Source organism: Vespa mandarinia, chromosome 11 (genome assembly GCF_050613455.1).
Source record: "Vespa mandarinia isolate Hongniang chromosome 11, ASM5061345v1, whole genome shotgun sequence".
NCBI classification, from domain to species: Eukaryota; Metazoa; Arthropoda; class Insecta; order Hymenoptera; family Vespidae; genus Vespa; species Vespa mandarinia.
The window spans coordinates 3,391,892-3,416,500 of record NC_140820.1 but is presented as its reverse complement, the minus strand read 5'-3'; the positions used below and the strand labels follow the sequence as shown (position 1 = coordinate 3,416,500).

The following is a 24,609-nucleotide window of genomic DNA, read 5'->3' as shown; positions in this document are numbered from 1 at the left end:
TCAACATTAATTTACCGAAACGCTCTACTGTCATAACAAAACTATAATAAACCTTCAGGGCTACCGGTCTGGCTCTTAGCCAATAACGTTTGGCCTTTAAGAGGGAAGTGGATACGTTAGACTTATACAAGTTATCGTGATCCGATTAATAGCTTCTTTTGATATTTCTGTAATTCACAGAAAGACCGAATCAATAGGAAGTGTTTAACGTAGCTGTTGGCTAATGATCATATTTCTATCCGACACGTTATTTTTCTCAAGGAGGTTTAATGTAAATCAAAAGTTTATTTCAAAAATTCGTAAAACTCATGACAAAGCACTTTTCTATGGAATATTATCGTCCTGATAAAAATGGAAAATTTCCCATCAAATCAAGTCGATTATAATAACTCGTAGAACGAGCAAAACGAGGAAATCCTGGATCTCGGTTGTCTTTTGCCATCCGCGCTGTTCGCAATTATCCGACCTTCTCTAATTGATTTATTCGGAACTAATTGATTGAAATTAAAGCGCACAGTATCGCCGACGGTAATTAACGGCATCGACCAACGTCAGCAGGAATGCTGTGGTATTTAAAGGGACAGATATTATTCCGTCTTGAACTAGCATACCTCCTTGGCGATACAATGTGCACTTTTTGTCAGGAGAATGTCGTGAAGAACGAAAGGCAGACATATAAGCACGCTACGAATTCAAGATAATGCGAAAATACACGTCTGCCATCTTTTCTTCCTCTTTTCTGAGACTAACAATAAGACTTTAACTTTACCGGGACACTTTCAGCTTTGTTGATAATAGCCTGTTTCAGTAACCTAAAAAGATTTCAATTTTATTACATAGTCATTATTCATTAGTGAAATTGTTAGTCCATTGGTAGTCCTGCAAAAGACTTGTTACCGAAACGCAGATATAAGTATACTGTTGAAAAGCTTTGTAAGAAGTTTAAAGATACCGCTAATGACACAGAACCAAAAAGTACACGGAGTCACGTGGTTTAGGTTCTGTTTTAAAGCACAATGCCTGGCGAATTCTTTGCTCGACGAAGAGGAGTAGCCTCGACGACGACGTCTCTATATTTATATGCGAGAAAGTCAGTGGCCCGCTTGACTGATTCTCTGTTCGTTCCCGGATTTCAACGTAGAATCGAATTATCTTCATCCGTGAATCAACGAGAATCTAGAGAGACATACAAGCTGAGCTTACTGAGAATCAGACTTCTAGAAATCGTTTTTACTTCTTTCAAGTACCATAGTAAGAAGTACATAATTAATTAAAGTAGAATAATCGTGACTACTTAAATGGAATGAAAGTATTTGATTTTAATTATAAAACAGATATTATAAATAGTCGCAGTTATGATTAAAGAATTATTGATTATAATTAATCAATATTCATAATAGATGTAATTTATTGAGTTCACTGACCCAACGAAATACTCGTTACACAATCAATGATTTTTTAACTCCTTCATTTTTCGATATACCAAATTTTGTTTATAATCCAATGAACTTGCACGGAATTCAAATCCTATAACGTCGTATGATTATTCACGGGATCCTCACAGAGATAGGTTTCTAATATCGTTTGGTAGGATGCGGCACGCGGTTGAGCTTTATACTGATCCACGAAGAAAGATCATCGCAGTAACAGAGTAGACATCGAGTTAAGATGGAAAACGGATCCACCGCGATTCTTCTTTTTCTTGCACTCCTACGGAAGCCCGCGCAGAAAGTATAAGTTATGGGGAAGAGTGAAGAGTCCTTGTAAAATATATACACCGGCCAGAGAACATTAAGAGAGTCATTTGTAAGCCGGTGTAACTACGTGCCGAGTGCTTTACGATAGTAAAGCCGTATTTTATGACGGCGAAGAGGTCTTCGACTCTCTTTACTATGATGCCAAGCCATAACGAGAGTGGCCTTTTGCGGGCGGCTGCTGGTCACTACTTACTACTAGTCCCTGATGTTTCTTTTTCTTAGATTTCCCGCGTTAGCATGCCGAATGTCATGTCTTTCAAGTTGTTCTTCGCAAATACTTTTGCTATAATAGTTACAAATCGATATGGACGTTTAATTCCTTATTTTGTTATCAAATTGATGTACCTTTCTTACCTTGAAATAATATTTAAAGTTATTCAAAGTGTGATATCGTAATTGAAAGTCATAGAGGCAAGAAATAACGAGCCACCATCATCGACTTTCAAGTTAGTAAAGTAACTTTTGATTAGAAAGATGAAATAACTTATCCGAAGTAGACTTCGTTAATTAACTTCCAAGCCGAAATATCGGTGGATAACGAACGGTCGTAGTAACTACTGCTCGAGTCGCTTGGCAAGAATTTACGAGGTTGAATCGTGAAAACGATGAGTCTCTCCGGTTTGCTCGGCGAAGCATACTATCTTCCGACGATTCGATCGTACTTGGGGAGCAATGTAACGCGCTAAGTAATTACTTCTGGCTTGGTCGGAAGCACGAAAGTCACACGTCCGGTTCGAAAGTTAGACGATTAGTTCCTACACATGACAAAAACTAGCGCGGCATAGAGAACTCCTAATAGTATAGAGAAGAATTTGTACTTAGTAACTAATAGCCCTTCCTTTTCGTTTATTTTCTTTTTTATTGTACGAATAGATATTTAATATATTATTGAATTGACAAGTTTCACTAGTAAGTATTAACAAAAAGCCAAAAAAAAAAGATGCTAAAAGTTGCTTCATAAAAAGATTTTTCTTTTATAATTAGCTATACGTTAGTTAGAATGAAACTGTGTTGAAGAAACTGTCGTATGTGTATATGGGTACATAGGCATAAGATTTTTTTCGCGGCAAGAACAGTCAGGATACAAGTCATTAACCCTCGACTACTGGCCGCGTAATATGTTAATGTCACCGATGACAAGCACGCGTTTAATCACTTAACGCCTCCTTTGAATACCAGAAATCGTGGTCCACGTACTGTCAGAATGATTCATCGGCTGTAAAATGATATCTCTTTTCGTACACCAAGATCACGAGCCAAGGAAGAAACATCAGAAAATAGTCCACGTTTTCAGATAATGAAATATATTTTTATATTAAGTACATATAAGGGTAGATACTTTTATAGAAAAGTGTGGTAGGTAAAAAAGGTACTCGGTTTGGTGAACGATCGCTAAAACTTAGGTGGTCCGAAATGTTCGTTAAAGTACATTGGGTAGATTTAGAGATAAACAGAAGTTACACCTCGAGTAACACGTATGGAATTAACATAGCTGACCACGGTTCGACGTTTAAAAGCCGATCGCATTTCCATACCGGTGCCATTCGGTCCCATTTAAGGCCCAGTACCTTTTGCTAACACGCTAGTCTATATTTGCCCTGAGACCTTTGCGGGATCCATTTATATCCTCTTATCCTACCATCTTCGCTCAGCGGGTCTTTTCGAAGGACGATCCACACCACCCCTTTGTCTCTTCTTCTCGCTTTTTCGTGAGACTTTCGACGAAGGTATGTGAATTTTACTTTGCGAACTCTCCTCAAAGTTTTCCATCTTATTTGAAAGATAAGAAAATATCGTGATACGGAAAAAAAATCAAGAATTGTTGAAGCGTAACAAGTCGTACATAGTTTGCAATCAATTTTTCCCAAAGGACATTGCGATCATGCCGATCACTATCGATCACTTGCACAAATCGTAAATGTTTATAACCGCAGCTGTCCATGGAATTTCTACAACGTAAGTCTCCGATAAAACTCTGGCAAACTTCGATCTCTCAAGGGATGATTAACTCACGACGTTAAAATTCGATCCGAAGGCATCTTAATGAATAGCACGCACCGTGTACGCAAGAAGCGTGAGAGATTAGGTAGGAGTCAAAGGGAAACTCTCGAATCCGGAAGATTCGGCGTCTTGAGAACAACCCTAATAATCTAAGCAACCTAGCACCTAGACTTAATTCGATCTAATCTCGGCGTAAAGTGAACTAATATAGAGAACACTTTGCTCTAATCTATATATCCCTTAAGAGTTTGTACCAAACAAATATGATATTAAAATGATAATTATATTGTTATATGAATATTTATCAGATCGTAAAAATTAACTAACTTGAACTATAATGTCTCATTAAGATATGAAGTTTCTGAGTTATTGCATCAAGCTTATAATCCTGGATCGTTTATGAGGAAGTCTATAAAAAATGGGGAAATTCGATGATCGACAGAAAAGTCCGAGGACATGTTTGTAATGATCAAAGGGAGCCGTGAAAAAGTGCGCTGCCTCTCTCTTTCTACCTTCATCTTTCTCTCTCTCTCTCTCTCTCTCTCTCTCTCTCTCTCTCTCTTATTACTGCTGACTCGCCATCTGTTTTTCATTGAGTCGCACGAGCGGGTACTCTCGGCGTTGATACGCATTCTCTCTCTCTCTCCCTCTCTCTCTCTCTCTCTCTCTTTCTCGCATATCGGCGAATTCTTCGTGGTTTTCGCGTACACGTAGCGTGGATCGCATATCTCGTGGCAAGCAAAGATCCGAAACCCGTTGAGAATGTCTCCTCATTAATAAGACCGATTCCCTCGTCGCGACTCGTCGCTCGCTCTCGTTCTCGGTTCCAAGCTGCGTGAATCGCGCGACGGATACTGCTCTCCTCTTTCTCTCTTTCTCTCTTTCTCTCTTCATATCTCGTTCTCTCTCGCTCTTTACTTCGAAGGCGACCGGTCCGTGCCGTCCAAACTCTCGAAGAATTCGCGGATCGTGCATAGTTTCATCAATTTCGCGCGTCTCGCAGTCAGGGCGCACAGTTATTTCATTGACGAGTTTTGCAAACGCGAGTTCTCTTTGCATCGGGCGACTTGGCACGAGACTTCGCCCCTCCGACGATTAAAGCTTCTCGTCTCCATGTCCGCGAAGAATGTGCGCGGTGCAACGATTCCTTCGCGAATTTTACTTTCATCGATTTATGCCTGACCACCTATTATCTCTTTGAGCCTTCTGTTTTTTATGGAAATGAATTTTGTAAAAAAAAAAAATTCGATTATATCAATTACATAAGCTTTTTCATTTAACATATTTATAGTTCTTTTCGTGTATGCTCATCGAATTGAATTGCATATACAAATTGGATAAGATAAAGCAGATTTAAATACGACATTTATGATTTTGATCCAGATCTATATATATTATCCCTAAAATAATACTTGAAATCGATACTTGAAATCAAATTTGAGAAGTCTATGAACATCTAAAAATATCTTCAATTTTGATTACCCTTTTAATGGAAATAAAATTTTGCTGATATTCTAGAATATGATTAGGGTACATTAGCGACCTGGAGTTTTTTACGTGAACTCCTCGAAAGTTAGAGCAGTAGATACGGCAAAGTTTATGAGAAGCAAGGAGCGGAGGAAGGGTGAGCTAATTTTTAAACAAAGCCCTAATTTCCGCAACTTCATAATATCAAGGCGTACTCGTTATTACTCGTCCAGGATAATAAATGATTATTACGTTGGAGGGTGGCGTCGAAGACGAAGCGAAGAAAGGAGGAAGAGGAGAAGATGGTATGGGATGGATGGAATCCTTTGATGTCTTCTCGCTCGACTTGCCTTCAGCCGAGCGACAAATTCTTCGATATTCAGGCGATGAAAAGCCTCTCTGCTGATGGGGGGGCTAACTTGCGAACGCAAAGATTGCGGTAAAAACGTTTAGAGTGTTCCTTAGAGTAAAGATCCTCGTTCCTTCTCTTAAAGTAAGATTCATTTTGTCTTTCATTCAATTTAAAAGGTGAGGGATAATCTATTCTTAATAATAGATCAATGGAACAAAAATAAAATTCATCCATGCCTTTAACCCATCTCTGCATAATTTTCGATATTTATTGCAGGCTGATTAAATTTTGTGCGATAAAAAATTTGATTATGTGACAAAAAATAAATATGAGATAGGTGTAGCAAGAAGCTTAAACAGGATTAACACTATCACTGTGTGTGGAAACATGGAGAAAAAACGTTTTCCGCCTTGATGATTACGTATGGAGGAAAATGGAAGTCGTAAACCTTTTTTATGTTAGTCCTTCTCGCGCTGCTAACGCGATCTTCGATGCCAGAACGAGAACGATTAAAGTCAAGAGTTGTGGCTTATTTGCACGTCGATTTGCCTCGATGATTCGATATCTCTTCTTTTTCTTTTTCATCGTTTTACTGCTCTTGGCTGATCATCGTTGCTGCACATTCGTCAACGGCAATACAATGGACAGCTGCACCTGGCATGACCTTCCATCCCTTCTTGACTTCTTTACGAGCATTTGAAAAGAAAAAAAAAAAAATGGAGACGTATGGTACAATCGTAAGTTGAATCTCTTAGCGCTTATGCAAAAGCCACGGTACGTTGATAACTTATGCCAACTCGCGTTACGCACGGATTTTTCTCGAATCGCTGGATTCATTGCCAGTGAAGTAGGTTTTTCGTCCTATCCCATGTTTGCAAAAATTTTTTATTTAACTATACGGATTTATGAGCGTTTAAAAGTATGCACGGAATATAGCGTATCAAATGTATTCAAGATTTATATGGTCACGCAGCTGTGAATAACATACCAGCACAGTTGTTCCACGATTTTCAAATAATTAGTTAGAAAAATACGTGAAGATATTAAGTTGTTTCTTTATCGAGAAGCGTAGAACCGTTCGAAACATGTCAAAGGAAAAAAAAAAAAAATAAGTGGAGGAAGAGTATCACCATCAGTCAAAAGCAAATCGTGCAGTACTTCCGGCATCGTGCTGCTTTCAATCTCGCGAACTTCTCCTTTCTGGCTGCCTTATGCTTCTCCTCGCGGAAATAATTTCATCAAAAAGTCTGACTCGAGTCGAGCGTGGAGGAAAGAGCATATAGCCGCCATGTTCGTTCTCGCATACGGGTCAGGAGCCGAGCGGAGCTGAGCAGGGCAAAGCCTAGCTGGCGTAATTGTGACTCGTAATTGCTGCCCCTTTTGTTTCATCAATTACGCGTCTAGACGCTAGAAATGGACGCGGAAAAGAGAGACTGGTGGGTGGAGCAAGAGGAAAAAGAGAAAGAGAGAAACACAACATGAAAGAAATGCGAAAGGGCAGAAACGATGTTGGCTAAGAATTTGTATGAAATGATCTCCGACGCTGCCGCCAACGCCACATTGTCTTTTACCGAGTGTATTGCCTTTTTACTGTTGTGTATTCGTATTATTATTGTTATTTGAGTATAAATTAAAAATAGAGTATAAATTATCAAATAGAAATGTTTTGACTTCCGTAGTCATCGATTATTATATTTCACAGCGGAGATAACTATTTTTTATTTATTTTTTTTTTCAATCATTCCCTTTCATAAAACAATGTTATTTTTGTTGTTACGCGTTTAACTATTTATGAACTTCTTTTTTTCAATCTCTTTGAAACTCGCCGACTCTTATCGGAAAGATAAGATATAATGTTACTTGTAAGTAACAAGTAATAAAACATTTCGCGAAGTTGATAGTAGCTCAATAATTAATAACAATTTATATAATGAAATGTTTTTAAAAAAGTAGGTTATGTACGATGTTGAATTATGGCAAAATATAAGATCTTTAAAAAAAAAATAAAAAAAAAAATATTCGCTGCGGACAGGATTCGAACCTGTGCGGGTAGAACCCAATGGATTTCAAGTCCATCTCCTTAACCGCTCGGACACCGCAGCTGTTTTTTGCTTTTGACTTAGTATCTTAATAAGGTTACAATTCTATTTTTAGTGTTTTATTTTTTTTTTTTTATCATTAGCATAGAAACGTGATTTAACGATTTTCGTATACTTTCCCTGAGTCTTTACAAATCCACAGTTACCATTCTTGTATCAAACAAGTCAAATACATATGTGTGCGGTCTTCGACGGGTTAATTATCGATTAATTAGCGAACTCTAGTCTCGGGTCTCTTTCTCTCGGTGGCGCGAAGGTACGACTACTTGGATAAGAATTTCAATTAGCCAGGGAAACGGTTCGAACTAAGACAATTATACCAAGAGTTCACAAATAGGGTCGTACTTCCGGATCTTAACGAATGAACTGCGAATTAATTAGAAATCCTTTTCTTTTCTTTCTTCGGTTGGCTCTTTCTATTCTGCTATCTTGGCGTTTCTATGTGTCATGATCGAGTTGGTTATATATATATGCGACCGCATTAACGATAATTGAGCCATCGTTTAATTCTTTAATTACGATCGTTAAAAAGAGCAATGTCAGCTTTCATACACGAAGTTTACCTTTAGAAGAGACTTCCTTTGGCGTCAATAAATCGAATGATTTCACGAGGAAGAAAGAGAAAGAGAAATAAAGAATAAGTCGGATCGATCAGCACGTCGCGATTCTCTGTGTTAATTAAAGTGTTAATTAACAATGAACGGCCAGCGACATTGAAGCTTTCAAAAGCGTTTGACATGAACGTCGCATTAATAAGGCGAAAGTGACCGTTTTATGCGCTCCTCGTCGTTTTCAACTTGATTAATAACCCGATTACTACTTGCGATCGGTAAGTGAAGAAAAAAAAAAATGATTGGTCGCTATGACACCGGATAATTAAATGTTTTCATGTTTTGAGTTATGCGCCGTCGGTTCCGTAAATTCCATCAATTTATCGACTCGTGTGGATCGCTGCAAAAATTGTATGTTCAGAAGGAGCTCGTTAATTGCCACTTTATGTCGAGTAAAACGAACATGTTTTGTCGTCGTTATTCTTTAATTCGATATCCTAATTGCAGTTGCATGCATGCATGCATGCGCGACAATGTAACATCTTTAACGCGAAAAAGACAGTAGCTAACGAAGATGGATAAAGTCTGCGGATCTCTATATCGGAAAATAAGAAAACTATCTGGAGATCTTAGATTTTATCTTGTTACGTTAATTTGCATATCTCCAAGTAGCAAATGTCCATCCTGATGGTGCCCTTCGTAAAAAAGGGTGCTGCCTCAATCCATTGTTTTCCGAAGCATCGTAGAATCGAGAAGACAGGATCCCACCACGAGTACGTATCCCTCCGGAGGGAATAAACGAAAGGAATGCAACAGCTTTTCGCGGATCATTTTTCACTCTCATAATCGTCCGCCTCCATCTCGGTCGCTCGTGACATTGCGCCAGCTGACAGTGACGAATCGACAGTCTCCGAGTGGAGCTTTGAGTCATTGGCTGCTGCCAGTGTTGTCTTCGTTCTTCTCGTCTCACGACCAACTGAACCATGCTAGCAACCTAAGACTCTCTTCTCTAGAACGAATATTTTTATTTTTAAATAATCCTTCTGTTCATTCCGAACATTTCCTCTTCGAATGTAACATTGATCAGGATAGCTTATTCATTTTTAAAGATTTTTTCCATTTAACTTTTATTAGTTGTAATAACTTCTTTAATATATTATTGTTTGTATAAGAATATCGTTAAGAATAATACAAACGATTTTGAAAGAAGTCGAAGTCCGCAGGTGCCAAGGATCAGCTCCATCGTCGACTCTTGTCCAGGTGAATTTTCTGATTTCACGATCCGCTGTCCGCACTCGGAAGGAAGGAATATTTATTATTACTCAAGGTGCAGAACGAGTATGGAACGCGAAAGCGACTCGACTCGTTTTAAGTGACAGGTGAAGGGCCGCGCTTTTTACTAGCCTATGCGACTTCCCGAGTTCCCATTTAAGTGCATAATCGACAAAGTATGGCCGACTGGTTGTAATCGCATTAATTTCCTTTCTCTGGTAATTACGAATCTTGATTATTTTACCAACTTTCGATCCGTTGTAATTAATGATAAAGATAGAAAAATGATTAAAAGCAGTATACATGAGTAAAGAAATATACGTATAATGTAGAAACAGATATACACATATTGTACAAACATACGTATATATATACTGTACAAACATACTGTGTGAACATACATATGTACTGTACAAACATACAGTCATATTTTTATATTATGTCGTGTAATTCCTTCATGTTTAGATTAGCCTGTAATAAAATATGCCATAACTTTAAAATCCATAACGCTTAACTCATTGCGTTGAATTAGGTTAGCATATATCCAACAATTCTTTCAGTCATTCATTGCAGATTCGTTTGTAATATGAGGGAAAATGATGGATCGGGCAATTCAACGGTAGGAGCTTTTTGCAAACGATCACATCGGCAGGTGGAATGCACCTGACTCGGTCGAATGTGTAGGTTCAAAGGTTAAGTAGAAAATGTCGTAGAAAGAGGCATACCAAGCTGGATATGTTTTTTTTATCAAAGAATAGAAGGTTGCATCTTGAAGCTACCGACAACGACAAAGTTCTTGGCAAGGCGATGGCGGCGGAAGCTAAACGCATATTAAAGACGCTCGTAAAATTATAGACATTCCTTGGTATCTCTCCTCACTAATATGGCAAGGCGTCTCAAAGTCTTCGATGTTTCACTATCCTCTTGTCTTCCTTCTTCCTTTGACGAGCAAAACGTTTAGATCCTACCTATAAACGTGCTCGCAAACGCATAGGAACTATGTGTGCGTATAAGAGTATCAGAGACAACAGGCATGGTGGGTGTAATTTATATTAACGATGGCAGACTCGGCTCACCGATGTCGGACTGTTCCTTTGAAGATCCGTAATACCCGTTGTCGCGGAAACGTGGTGAGAATACTCTCATCATTTGGACGATTGTGAAACCAACGGCGAATGGTTTACCGCCGTACCAGCTCTCCTCCTAGTGGATCGACGGACGGATGGAAAGGTAGCCGCGATCTCGAATGCAATGCTATTCGCCTCCGGTACCACCGACACATTAGAATTGAATTGAATAAGGTTTTCCTTCGAGAGAGCCAGTTTCCATCGAGACGCGTAACTTCTCTCCGCTCTACGCCACTCTACGCTCGTCAAAGAGGCGCCTCTCTCTTTCTCTCTCTCTCTCTCTCTCTCTCTCTCTCTCTCTCTCTCTTTCTCTCTATTTCTCTTTTTTATTCTCCTTTCTTTTTTTTTACAGACCTATTTCCATCTCCATGAGCGCAGCACTTCACAAAATTGAAAAATTATTTGTTGGATTTAGCTGAGTGATCTTCTGATATTTCGATAAAATTAAAATTGGAGAAATGTGTAATTTATTAACTATTGTATCAAATGACTTTGGATGATCAAAATTCATTGAAGGATGATTAATAAATGAGACGATTGTATCTTTCATATAATAGTTCTTTTTTTTCGTTACTATTTTATACTTTGGGAAAAATATAAGTGTAAATTTTCGGAAGACATGCGACGCCAATGGGAATCTATCCTCGAGCATCTCCTCCTTCTTCTCTTCAAGAGCTCTCGATTCGATTCTTCAGCTCGAGATCGTATCGACACTTGTGATTTGTGTCCGCGAAAATTAATCGCCGCTCGTCACACGCGTTGACGAGGTGAAACAGCCTCGAATGCTTCTCAGAATCGCGGAAGCCACGCGACGAAGCTTAGCAAAGATACACAGCTTCCACTGAACTGGTTTATTGTTATTTACGGTCGCCAAGAGGACGCCATTAATCGCTGAAGTAGCAAAGTGTCTTCCGTGCAAAACGATCTTTGCTATTTCGTATTCCTCGAGGACCATCCTTCGAATGAAACAACGATCGGCATAGACTTGACAATGAGTAAATAATCACGACGTAGACGAGACAGTATACTATCTTCATTCACATTCCTCGTAATGCTTTTAAAATTTTTTTAAAACGATCGATCTTTTTTGCCCATCTCACTCTCTCCAAATTTGTTGAAGTTATATGGATTATTGATACCAAGTTTTAAATTAAAAATCTCATAATTTTCAAATGAACTTAGAAAGGATAATTCATTTTTTGAAGATACATCGAACAGGTTTAATTTTATCAGGGTCGTACCACGAACAAGGAAGAAAAATGACACGTCATTCTTTGAAGACGCAAAGTCGCACGACAACAGTGGAATTGTCACGGCATTGTTGGGATGTACGACAATTATCGGTACGACGATGCCATATCTCACGCACGGCCGACTATGTCGTCTTCTCTCGATCGCGTGCTCGCGCGCGCGCGCGCGCTCGAACGATTCTCTTGTGTTCGAGAGCAAGCAAGGTGTGCTGCAACGTTGCATTCCTTGGCGCTGTTCCGTTTTTAGTCTAGGAGCGCCATTCTTTGCGACACGCGCTAAAAGGGCTACTGCTGCTGTTGTCGTTGCTGCTACTCTTCGTATGGTCTTTGTTTTCTCTCAATCGCATTCCATTCGATCAACCGGCGCCATTTCATGGAGTTTATCTATCTATTTTTCCGAATATATTTCTGAAAAGTTTATTGTACTTTGTTAAATTGTTGATCAAATAGCTATTGAAATAACCATTTTATTTTTGTCCTAAAAATGTTATTTAATTGATTGGACGATGATTAATCATACAAAGGATTCAATCAACAATTAGTCCTATTGCAGATATGCGTCAAACATTTCATAATCTCGGTCATTTGTTCTTGCTTTGTCTGAACTCTTCTCGACCTCTCGTTCATCTCTGTTCAAGTTGGAAAACGATCTTTTCAGTACTTCCCGTAATAAGGAGACCTCGCTGCATTCAAAAGGAACGGACATGTCCTCGATAGCTCTTGCAACGAGGGCAACGCGATACTGTTAGCCACGAAAAAAAAAACTTATCGAGTCTAGCACACTCGTGCGCTGTGGAAAGGTCTTCGAGTTATGCGAGAAAAGTCAAGTTGATGTCGCTTGACAGTAGCCTCGCGATCGGTCGACCGATCAATATTTATTGAATCGCGACCTCCGTCCAAGAAAGAGAAAGAAAGAAAGAGAGGGAAAAGAGAGGATTGCGGTTTTAGATCTAACCTCGGTTTCTTCGTAATGAATCATAAGTTTTTCATTCAGTCGAGGAAAAAATTTCCGTGCTACGGTGTCGCACATTGCATTTCATTTTGATTTTTAATCCCATGATCGACCTGAATCTTTTAGTATTGCGAATCTTGCAAAAAAAAAAAAAAAAAAAAAAGGAAAGACTTTAAATTCGCAATCGTGAAAGCTTCAACCTTCTATTAAAAAAGTTTTGCGGCTAAATTCCATTAGAAAGTACGAAATGATAAAGCGTTAAAAGAATGATTCGCGATGAAATCACTAATCGGCTGAATATCAGAGCTATTATCAGACAAAGACGATAAAGCCGTCGATCGGAGTCAAGAGGTCGAGCGTAAAAAATTGCGATAACGATGGACCGCCGCGATCTTCGCAGAAAATCACGCGTGTCGACCTGTTCAGACCGATGGTAGACATTCATGGAATTCTTAGAGTGGTTCGAGTGCTATTTGATGCAATGAAATGTCAAGTAGGAATGCATATATCGCGCACTGCTCATAAGGAAACGAAGCGTTTCGCGTGATTGCTCTATGTTTTAATTATTATCTACTTTCGCGATTTGCTTAACGAAAAATGTCCAAACTATCGAAGGATATTCGATGTTAAATAACAAGACATTACGCTCGAAGACAAGATTTTCGGGAGATTATAATTAGCAGGCCAATTAGTGCACAATTAAGCAAAATACGAGAATGGACTTTCGAAGTGTAAAAATCAGATGATTTCTACCTTAAAAGATCAATTAAAGGTTTGAAACGAATGAAAATGATTCCAGTTGGTATTACTTCTTTTTTTTTTTTTTCAATATCAACTAGAGAGCCTTAACTGGATCAAGGTTCTTTAAGAAAATTGTTCGTTTCAGAATTTTCCTCCGGTCAGTCAGGTAATAAAACTAATCTTTTCAAAGGATTTTTTTATATTTTCCTTCTACCATTTGAAATATAATAAAAACAAATTTATTTTCATAATTTTTACGAAGCATATAGAAATGGCTCTCAACTAATATTCCACGGCATCATATTATTGAACAACCCTATTAGAAGAAATCCGACAGAAAGTCATCGAAACGACAGGTGGTCCAAGAGAGGACAAGAAGGAGAGAGGGAAAGAAACAGGCTTCCGATAAAGTGCATTAAGTTATGCATGTCGGTCTGTGCTCGGTCTCGCGGTACCGGCATTACAACGATGAACGTAAAGCGAGAGTTTTTATTGGACAACTATTGCCGAGCGCGAACTTTCAATAAGCGTCGGAGGGAAGGTACATAGTAATAAGTTCGTAATGGTCTCGACCGGTAGCTCCGACAAGGATAACCTTTACTACGGGCTCTGCGGTAGGTAGCTCAAGTTATTGGTGACCGTATCGGATCAGGTCTGATAACGGACACTAAAGACGCTTTCTCGACCCGCTATCTCGACGGTCCCGTGCCGGCTTTTTAGTCAGCCTTTAGCCTCACCTCTTCTCTTTCTCTTTATCTTAGTGTCCTCTGAGAGAAACTTCGAAGAATCAACTTACTAGTCCCTTTCCAGGGATGACCGACTTCGAAGAGACAATATCGAATAAGGTAAGAGGAGATTCTCTGGCGAATCTACAGACTACAATTCCCACGAAGTTAGCTCATTAACACACTACACCACTTAACATTTAACTGGTAAAATCTTTCCGGTAGCTAATTTTCGGCATTTCTAAAGTAATAATTATTATAAACTTCAATAACGATGAATCCATTAAGATCCTGTAATCTTGCGTTCGTTGATTAGCTCATTAAAATCGAATTTTGTGTGGATAAACGTTAAAGTTGTTCAAAAGGAAAAAGGATACATAGGATGTAGAAAAGTTTTTGAAAGAAATGAATATTTGCGTTAACAAGAAAGATTAAATAATGCATTGACTTGTTGATCACTTAGACATATCCTATGGTTCCATAACAAGGAGATAAACTAAGTCAAACGTGCTCTTGGATATGTTTATACATTTATATAAAGAGTCGGCGATATTACTCAAAAGCCTCTCCCTCTCTTTTCCTCTGTTCTTTTCTACTCGCCGCGTGAGTTTACACGAAACCAACCTGTTCCATCTTTTTTCTCTCCCTTCTCTTTTTACCGATGCGTATCGTTATCGGCGGGCGGTGCACCGTTTAGTCATCTGTTGACGCGCGCTAGAGCTTAAACGTTCCTATAAAATAAAGCCTATATCCATACGTTTGTAAAGGAGTAGTTAATACCGGCGCGAGAAGGTTCATTAATCGCTTCCACTTTTAGGAGAAAATACCTGGGAGTCTATCGATAGCATCTAACCGTCTGCTATAATCTACACGAGCTTGAAATTCCTCACTGAATTATTTTTGATGTCTCTTATAATTTTTATCAACGAGCACAATGATAGAAGAACATGAAGTTTTTCTATTTGATCGCAACATGCTGATCTTTAAAAGGTGTTTCAACTTTTTCTCATTTAATGCATTAATTAACATTTAATTAACAGTTCGTGAAATAAAATATAAATATAAGATCTACAGATAACGTAATATGAAATTTTAATAATAAGAATACGTCAAATAGAGATTCTGAGAAGATCCTTGAAGGATCTTAAAGTTCCAAGAGACGAAGGTGCACTTTGGTGAAGAGAGGAGGAGTGGGAATTGAAAGGGGTGGAGACGATCTCGTTGTAATTTGTCGAACGGATGGGGGAATCGTTCCATCGTCCACCTGGCGGGTTTGCTAATGAACTAAACTTAACTAAAGGGAACTCGTTCAGCGGTACCTTATCGATAGTCGTAATCCAAGGCTTTGAGAGTGCGAGAGCGAGAGGACGCGGACTTCTCTCATCTTCGTGGAAGATAGGAGAATCGTGTCGACGAATGGTCGTGTCCGGCAAACAAATTGCGAGATACCCCGTGGCTGTATGGTAGCTTGTTACCGTCTCCCTACGTTTCTATACCCTCTCCACAGTTAAATCTCTTCTCCCTCTTTTTCTCCTTCTCTTCTTCTTCTTCTTTTCTCTGTTCGTTCTTTCTTTCTTCGGTCTTTCGAATCTTTTTCCTCCCCTTCGGGCTACTGTTCCACGAAGGTGGACACGAAAGAAGGAGACAGTGAGATAGAGAGTGGATTGACGAAGATCTCCCTCTTACAGGTTTGACTTAAATTGATGTGGGAATCGAAGGAAAGATCTCGCGAAGCCGCCGATCTCCTTTCGAATCGATGTGAGCTGTCCGCTTTTACACCATCAACACCGATTGCCTGTGACGAATGTAATCGTCCAAATTTAATTCCTTCAGATGGCATTGCTTTTTTACACTATACTCAAATTGTATATCTACAGACTTAAGAATTCTTTTTCTTTATTTTTCATTTTATCGCTCGTTGCACGGTAATTGGTAGAAGTGCAAATTCGATTTTCGCAATCGAATCGGTGAGACAATCGTAAATTCAAATCCTCGCTGAGGCATCAAGTATTTTAATGGGCTGGAACGGGAAGAGTGGGACCCCGATACAGAGATTCAAAGATCTATAAGACAAAAGGGAAAGAAATAAAGACGCGGGCTTTGCCTCTCGCGAAGTGACTCGACAGAGGCGCGGAGACGGCGGTGGTGGTGGCGGTGGTGGTGGGATCGAGTGGGGTTGGAAGTGGGGTGGGCTAAGGTCGAGTGGAAGAGGCGCTCGTGCTTTGGAATGCTTTGAAAGGCCGCGAGCAGCTTTCTCCGTCTCTCTCTCTCTCTCTCTCTCTCTCTCTCTCTTTCTCTCTCTTTCTCTCTCTTTCTCTCTTTCTCATTCTCTCTCGCTCACAGCTACAGCCACCACCTCCTTCTCCTTCTTAGCAGTGGAGGACGTGGACCGTTTCGAAGGAAGCCAGTGCGCCTTGAAGAAGTAAGAGAGAAAGAAAGATGGAAAGAGAGAAAAAGAGAGATAGGGAAACGGGAGGTTGTTGGAAGCAGGCTTGCTTCGATTAATTACCACATTGTCGTCCAAGCAACACTAGATGTTCCACCGGTGGTAATCTATGGAGGGCTCGCTGATCCTCGATTTTATCTCTTTTATACTTTTATCCTCGTAAATGATGAGTCTTCTTTAGCCCCATGCAATCCAATGTAATTGAATCGGGATTTTCAAACGATATTGTATCTGCACATGAGTATACTCCGTCATCTCGTATAGATAATTTGCTATTGTAGCGTTATCATCGAAGACATTTGAAACATTAATTTTTCTCCATTGGTAATAATTTTTCAATAGTAAATTTGCAAGCAAGTCTAGCTCTCTTTTTCTATTACACCTTCGATCAGACCAGTTTCTACGAAAGATTCCGAGAATGGTGGATAAAGAGAAGATGAGGAAACGACGAGGAGGATGTCATTGAGTTGGAGGACACGAGTGATCGAGTGTACTTTCCGTGAAATCGCCAGGAAAGCGCTCGTCACTCGACGTTCTCTTTACGAAACTTTCTCTCTATCTCTTTCTCTCTGTCTCTCTCTCTCTCTCTATCTCTCTCTCTGTCTCTCCCTCTCTCTTTCTCTCTCTCTCTCTCTCTCTTTTTTTCTTTCTCTTTCTATCTCGGCACTTTGAAAATCGTGGCGGTGATGTACTACCACATGGAATGCAGAGTCCGGCTTTATTAGAGTAGATAATGATAACATCTCGCCGTCGTCGTCGTCGTCGTCGTCGTCGTCGTCGTCGTCGTCTTCGTCTTCGTCTTCGTCTCCGTTGAGCTTTCGAGCAGCACACTCCTGCACCCCCGCTCATCCTCGTGTGTGCAGCGCGAGCATACATCACCGTCAGCTTATTTCCGTGCGCCTCTACCCGCCACTGATGTATGGACGTAATTGGTTAGGCGGGGTACGTGGTTGGCTCGATATATACGCCGAAAGGCTCCCTGTCAACCAGCGACGAACGAAGGGAACCAAGGCGTCGCGACGACTGCTCAGGAGGAACCTTCTTGTTCTCCTCCAATGTCTATCGCCATTTAGAAACGTCCATTCTATAAGTTGGATGATGCCGATTCGGAAATAGCTTGGCTCGATAGGCGATTTGTTGATAAAACGAATGGGACTTTTTTTTAGAGAAGACTAAGATCGTAACGTGATAATGGACGGGCTTCTTGGATCGGGTGTTTTATTAAAGTCCAACCGTGTTAGCATAGATGAAGAAGATAACGCTGGAAGAAGCGATGAAGCTCGCTGTTCGTCTTATAAAAAGGTCGGATAAATGGGGTGGATAAATAAAGAAAATAACGCATTCTTTTAGTCTCATTAAGAGACTTTTATTTAGAAATATGACGTGATACACTTTTATATGAAAGGTTGTTAAATATTCTGGTACAATTGACGATTTGCCAACATTGAATATACGATACGAACTTAAACGATATAAAATATATGAGATGTATTATATGTATTTCACTGATCGGTACACCGTTTTAAGTTGATCAGACACAATTGATAAATCATAGAAGCCCATCGTCCCGTCGCGAAGACTTCTCAGATTTATAGGCGGTAGCTCTTCGAAACAACAATGGCTACTGGGAATGTATACGGGCCGGGATGCGTGCGTTGGAAACGCTCCCGTAAATGCGCGTCTTTTATCATCGTGTTGCGCGCGTCGTGCAGGTATGCAAGTGGCACGTACTAGCACTGCGGTTCCTCGGGTCATTACGATCGTGTTCGGAACGATCTCCAGGATCGATGTAATGGTGAAACACCTTGAACGAGAAACCCTCGCGTAGGATATAACGAATATCATGTGAATCCTCGACTTGACTTCCCCATTAGTCCTCGCCACAATAGTGTTCTTATGCTGCTTACTTGCAGTGACTCACTAAGAGCGAGTCTCTCGCTATGTTAATCGACAATAAACGAAATGGCTAAAGGACCTTTCGACGATTCGTTCTCGGTCGAATAGTTGGCCGACTCTCTCTCTCTCTCTCTCTCTCTCTCTCTCTCTCTCAATTGCGTACGTGTAGGATTGTCGTCAAAAAAATTCAAGCAGAATACCCTGACCCGGCGTGGCATTTGCATCGCTAGGATCTAATGAATAGTGAGCATTACGTCCTATTTGGTCTCATTGCCAGCGGCCGTGACGATGCCGGTACGCATAGCATAGCTCTCGCGTTATTTGCAGTCTAAGCAAGAAGGGTGGGAGATGCAATGGACGCCGACGGCCGGCGTCGCTATGTGCTCAATGGATCTCACTTCACTCCCTCTTTGACTTGTCCTCTGGCATCGGAGGACTCTTAAACGAATCTATTAAAACTATCCCGAGAACTCGGAATTAACGTCTGATTCTGCACATCAACGTTGAATCTTCAAGTATGACGCGTTGCGTCAATATATTATAATGTGTTCAGGGTTGCAATAACAAGCCAATAACAAATATGTCGACATAGTTATTGGACTCGTCTCAAGTAGTCAGCTTTAGTACTTTGTCGTTGATTCGATAAGAGGTTCAGAATAAGAAAGCGAGTCATAGTATGGCCTATTATCTAACCAATGTGCCAATCTTTTATAATACTCGCGCCAGTAATGACTCTCATCTTTATTTTTATAGTTGAACGTACACCAAAGGTCTCTGGAAGCAGCGGGTTTGGAACTTTGTGGTGGTGGAGGTAGTGTACCGCAAGGTCAACCAAGTAGCGCGGGTTCGGTGGGATCAGCACCGAGTCCAGCATCACCTCGACCAACTCCTCAACCTCGACCACCTCTCGCGACTACTACATCGCAGCCTTCGCGAACTCTCGACGATGACAGATCGACAGACGGTATGTTATAAATAATAATTGCGATCATTGAAATAGGATTGATTTTAGTATAGTTAGAGTATAATTATAATTCAATTGACTTTTAGTAGGGGCTGCTACAGCGGCGGAGGATTCGGATGATGGTGAGAGTAGGGCGCAATATGTTAGCGCGAACTGCGTTGTCTTCACTCATTACAGGGGGGATGCCGCATCCGAGGTTGAGGAACATTTCCAAAGGGCACTGGCTCATGACAAGCCCAAAGGTATGTTTCCAAATCTTGTTTCAAATTTGTTAACATGCATGAGCATCGATAGGTGATAAAATAGATATAAAAAGAATTATTAATTTTAGGATATCGTATTATTTTTTCGTACATATAAATTTATCTCATATTATGGCTTCAATAGATTTATATTAATGTTTACAAGAAAATTAACTGGATGATATAGAGTAATAGTAACAAGTGCTAGTCCAGAATAAACGGAAGTACCAAAGAAAAGCGTTTTGGAATACATGAAAAAGAGGTTGCTAACGTTCAATCTCGTCTTGCATTCACGACAGCATCGTCTTTTGGAAGGAAGCGCGAAACCCTGGTAATAAAGTACGCCATTAGCTTGCGACAACGCTAACAAGGCCCGTAACAATCGTACCGTCGTTGTCGGTACTCGAAGACTTAAAACCTGACTCTGTGGTGACACAGGGTAGGGAGAGTTCGAAGTCGGAGAAGATCGTGGAACATCGCGCCGGGGATCGCGGGATTGTCGTTGAGGCGGAAGAGGAGGAAGAAAAAAGAAAAAGAGGAAGAAGAATAAGAAGAAGCTGGAGGTGGGGTAGAGGATGGTGGAGGATTTGGCAAGCGCGAACGACGTTAGCGGTCCGTCTATATCGGTGTCGTTTAAGGCCGCATTTATCCCGCGCTCGGTGCTCAGGATCAGTTCACTAGCCTGCTTAGAATTCAAGACAACACGACCTAATTGTTATGTGCCTTGCGCACCTTCGCTTCTGTACCTCCACTCTCTCTTTCTCTCTCTTTCTCTATCTTTCTCCTTGCTGTCTTTCTTCTCCTCTCGTTGTCTTTATCACTCTTTCTTTCTCTCTCTTTCTCTTTCTCTCTTTCAGCTTCTCTCCACGACCACGAGAGTGTAGCAAAGGTAAATTAAGAGCTTCCACTGGCGGGCCTTAAGATGCACGACGCAAACCGTGCTCTCCTCGAGGGTAAGGAGAGAAAAAGAGAGAGAGAGAGAGAGAGAAAGAGAAGGAGATAGGCGGATAGATAGATAGAGAGAAAGAGAGAGAGAGAGAGAGAGAGCGAGAGAGAAAGCCGGAGACAGTTTTAGCCGCGGTATGCCGGCTAACGTACGTAAAAGGTCTGAACGCTGCCTGAACAGTGGAGAGCTTCTCTCATGTTTATCGAGAAAACAGAAGAGACGAAGGGATTTCGTATAGAGATCGAGCATCCTTTTCTCGTTGACCCTCGAAGCTACGATTTATCGATCGACCTTTTGCTAAAAGAGAAGGTGGATAAACGTTTCGATTCGTACCAAATGCTATACTCTGAACTTATTATTTAGATTTTTCCAGATGTCTGATTAATGTATATGCATCTTGTTTTTACAGATCTTTATTAGCAATTTTGGGAATAATTTTTTATTCGTTATAAGGGACAACAACTATCAAATTTTCAGATTTTCCTGTAAATCTTTTATAAACTTTCATTAATTACTATAGATTCGATAGGACGCCTAGTATTTCTTTTCCAAGTAAAGAATTCGCTCGTTATGAACTTATCACGGTGTAAGAGCTTTTAATCGAGCCATCTTTGTCTCTTTTTCTTCACAATTTTTTTTCGATTGGGCGCTCGCTTCTCGAGGTACTTTCATTGCGGCTTTTTTCAGTTAGATAAACGACCACGATAACGGTAACGATGTAAGTCAACTGTGTCAGACGATGATATGGATTAAAATATAGTAACAGTTAAAATCTTTTGATCGTACGCCCACCGAGGAACTGCGAGTCTCATCTAAAATTTAAGGAATCTCTTCGATATCGAAGCAATGTGCGATCTAGTGCTCTCACGGAATTGAACATGTTGTAACGAGTATCGAGAATTTCGAGATCGTATATAGTAAACTGTCTCATCGTTTGTGAGGTTCCACGTTAACAGAATTTTTGTATTAAAAATGTGTATTTTTAAAAAAGATAATCTTGATGAAACGCAATTTTATAGAAAGCAATCTTTCTGATTGATCAAATGGCTAAAACGCATTTACGAACGTAATTAATCTAGAATTGTTGTTACATTTATATATATATATATATATATATATTTGTATGTATGTGTGTGTGAACGCTTAGAGACTAGTACGACTGATAAAACTTAGATTGTAGGAGATAGTATAGAACAATGATAGACGCAAGGCGAATTACGTGCTTGAAGGGAAAAGGTCGAGTGAACTGAGCGTATTCAAAAGGGCAATATCACTGAGTCCGAGAAATTGAGCGCGTCGTTCCAGTTGGTGGCGTCAAATTAACGCCCCGTATCCCATCGTGAAGCGTTACAGAAACGCAATTACTTGACACGAAGTGCCTTCAAAGCGACGGACGAGAAGGCGCAAGGCGGATACATCCGAGTCAAGTCCCGTTCGTCTCTTCTGCCTCCAACTCCTATTCCTTATTCTCTTTCTCTTCTCAGTATATACATATATGCCGACTCTGAATCGGAATAACAAGCTGTCCAGTCGCAGCAGCACATCAATCTGTTCTCCGTTACGTTTTGACGAATCGCGTCTCTCCGAACGTCTTTATATGAGCTATCTCATGGACCCACGCCAGATCTCATCTCGAACCAGATCACTTCTCGTTAATTCTCGCACATGAACTGTTAAAAAGGGTCCCGTGGCTTCTTTATAGTTGTCATTCTGATTAGATTCAAATTGAGTAGGGTGATCAAGCCAATTTGCGAATATTAACAAGGATCAGTTAGCTCTCATCAGTTAAGTTTAAAAATATGCAAAAAAAAGGAAGCAACATCGATATAACATAAAAAAATGAAAAATTAACATTTAATCTTGGTATTAACATAATATCAAGATAATCAATACTATTCACTGATAAATATGTATATTAAGATGCGTTGTAGTTAGCGACGATTATGATTTTGTATAAACATTGAAAGGTCTATCTCAATTAGTAGTAGCTTATGCAATCTGAACTCAGAACAGAAGAGATTCACACGAGGAATCCGTGCCGATAAAGGAACGCCGATTCGAAAACCTTTTATCCTTTTACGTGCTTTACCACGCTTATTGGCACATCTGACTCTGACAGGGGCCGAAGAGCAGCCCGTTCCATCCGCATATCGGTCCTGAGAAAGAAAGAAAGAAAGAGAGAAGGAATCCCTCCGTCCCCTTCGCGGCATCGGCAGAGAAGAAAGGCAAGCGCGGACGCTCGACACTCTGTTTCTTTAATTGCGTTAATAAATAAAGGACATTCTCCGTTGGTACCGACGATCGCCGTGAATCTAAAGGAGGAGAAGGAAAAGGGGATGGCCGTGCTGGATCTCATGGAGAATGGTGGGGATACATAAGAGCAATCTATCTTCGATTTATTCGATATTGGACGCTTCGTGGAACTCTCAGCAAACTATTTAACTCGTGTTAACTACAGTAGGGACTTATTTTGTTTTATAATAAATCGTTGATTAAGCCAATCGGTGACCGGTTGCACTGGACATGGCTTGGAAAAGGATATTTTATGTCTTTTCTCTAATCTTCTCTTTCTGACTAACCTTCGACGACATTCCATGCGTGGGAAACAATGCGATTCATGGCTTCTTTATACGGCGAAAGTGTTGGTCGAGTTATGAGGACGAAACCGATATACTAGCCAGCTCAAAAGATTTCTTTTTGATCGGTCATCAAGTTCATGATGTTCACATTGTTAAACGACGATGATTCGACGCTTTTTAACAAGTTCGAGGACTACGAATCTTCCTCGATTCTCAGAAGTACTAGCGCCAGTCACACAGTATCCCGCTGACTCGCTCATGTCACTGATGATGATCGACGATGCCAAAGTATTTATCGGAGACTTTATGGTATTGGAAATAGTAAATAGAGATGATGACTTATGTCGATGGATCCAAGTGAGTTAAATTGGAATGGCACGAGTGTGGAATCAGAAAAATAAATCGTCTTTCGCGATCGATCTTGTTGGTTGAACCTTCGACCATACTTTTGAATTGGTCGCGTTTGAGATTGGAAGGAGGAAAGAAGATAGAGAAGAGAAAAAAAAAAGGAGTAAAAAAGAGGAATCTCGTGAGCAAACCATGGTGGAACCGTAGGAGAAAACACGGGACAAGCTTCTGGCTTCGAAGTGGGTGCTTGTAAAACAACCGCGCGGTACCCTTCTGTCGCACGGTTCGATTCTGTGGGAGTCCGACTACCACTCGTTTATAAAACCTAAAACCTTCCAAAGGATCGCGTAAACGTTCGTGGGAAAGCGTAGAAATATTCTAATAAACACTTTCTTTTATTCTTTATAATCTTCAGATTACATAGATATGATGAGCACAATAATCTTTCAATAGAAATATTATTAAAATTGAAAATATAGGACATAATGGCGATTATCAAGTCAATAAATCTTTTGACAATATTGACAGAAATCTTTTTGTTGATTTTTATTACAGAAAATATCTCTCCCATGTCGATGAGGAACTTCCCACCATCCTTCTGGAACAGTCAGCATCCAAGTGATGTTTACGAGTATCCAACGGATCCATGGCACGCGCATTATGCTCCGTACCAACATAGGTGAGCTTTACAACTCATTAGAAATAATAATTTTGACACGTTTCTCGAGCATCCTCTCTTAACCTACCGCAAAACTGCATTTACGAGTTCAAGGACCCAGTGCAAAGAAATCTCGTAGCAACAAAAGTTAATCTTGATAAAGAAATAAAGAATCATAAAAGGAAGGATCTCGGTATATAATCCGTGGCGAGTTAAATGAGTAGAAAAAGAAAAAA

The 24,609-nt window shown here is 40.1% G+C and overlaps 1 protein-coding gene and 1 non-coding gene across 5 annotated transcripts in view; one reads left to right on the top strand and one right to left on the bottom strand.

Annotated features, from left to right (window-relative positions):
- Positions 1 to 24,609, top strand: part of vg (transcription factor vestigial) — a 53,391-nt gene that overhangs the window by 18,136 nt on the left and 10,646 nt on the right. The window contains exons 2-6 of one of the 4 annotated variants that reach the window (XM_085660075.1): positions 13,832 to 14,183; positions 14,331 to 14,414; positions 19,390 to 19,600; positions 19,687 to 19,842; positions 24,271 to 24,394. In XM_085660075.1, coding sequence (XP_085516201.1) covers positions 14,382 to 14,414; positions 19,390 to 19,600; positions 19,687 to 19,842; positions 24,271 to 24,394 — 524 coding nt within the window. In that variant the 5' untranslated portion in view covers positions 13,832 to 14,183; positions 14,331 to 14,381. The remainder of the gene's footprint in view (positions 1 to 13,831; positions 14,184 to 14,330; positions 14,415 to 19,389; positions 19,601 to 19,686; positions 19,843 to 24,270; positions 24,395 to 24,609) is intronic. The other 3 variants (XM_035866024.2, XM_035866023.2, XM_035866025.2) reach the window with 3 other exon arrangements.
- TRNAS-UGA (transfer RNA serine (anticodon UGA)) lies at positions 7,598 to 7,679 on the bottom strand. Its single transcript has one exon. It is a non-coding gene; the product is annotated as a tRNA-Ser (tRNA).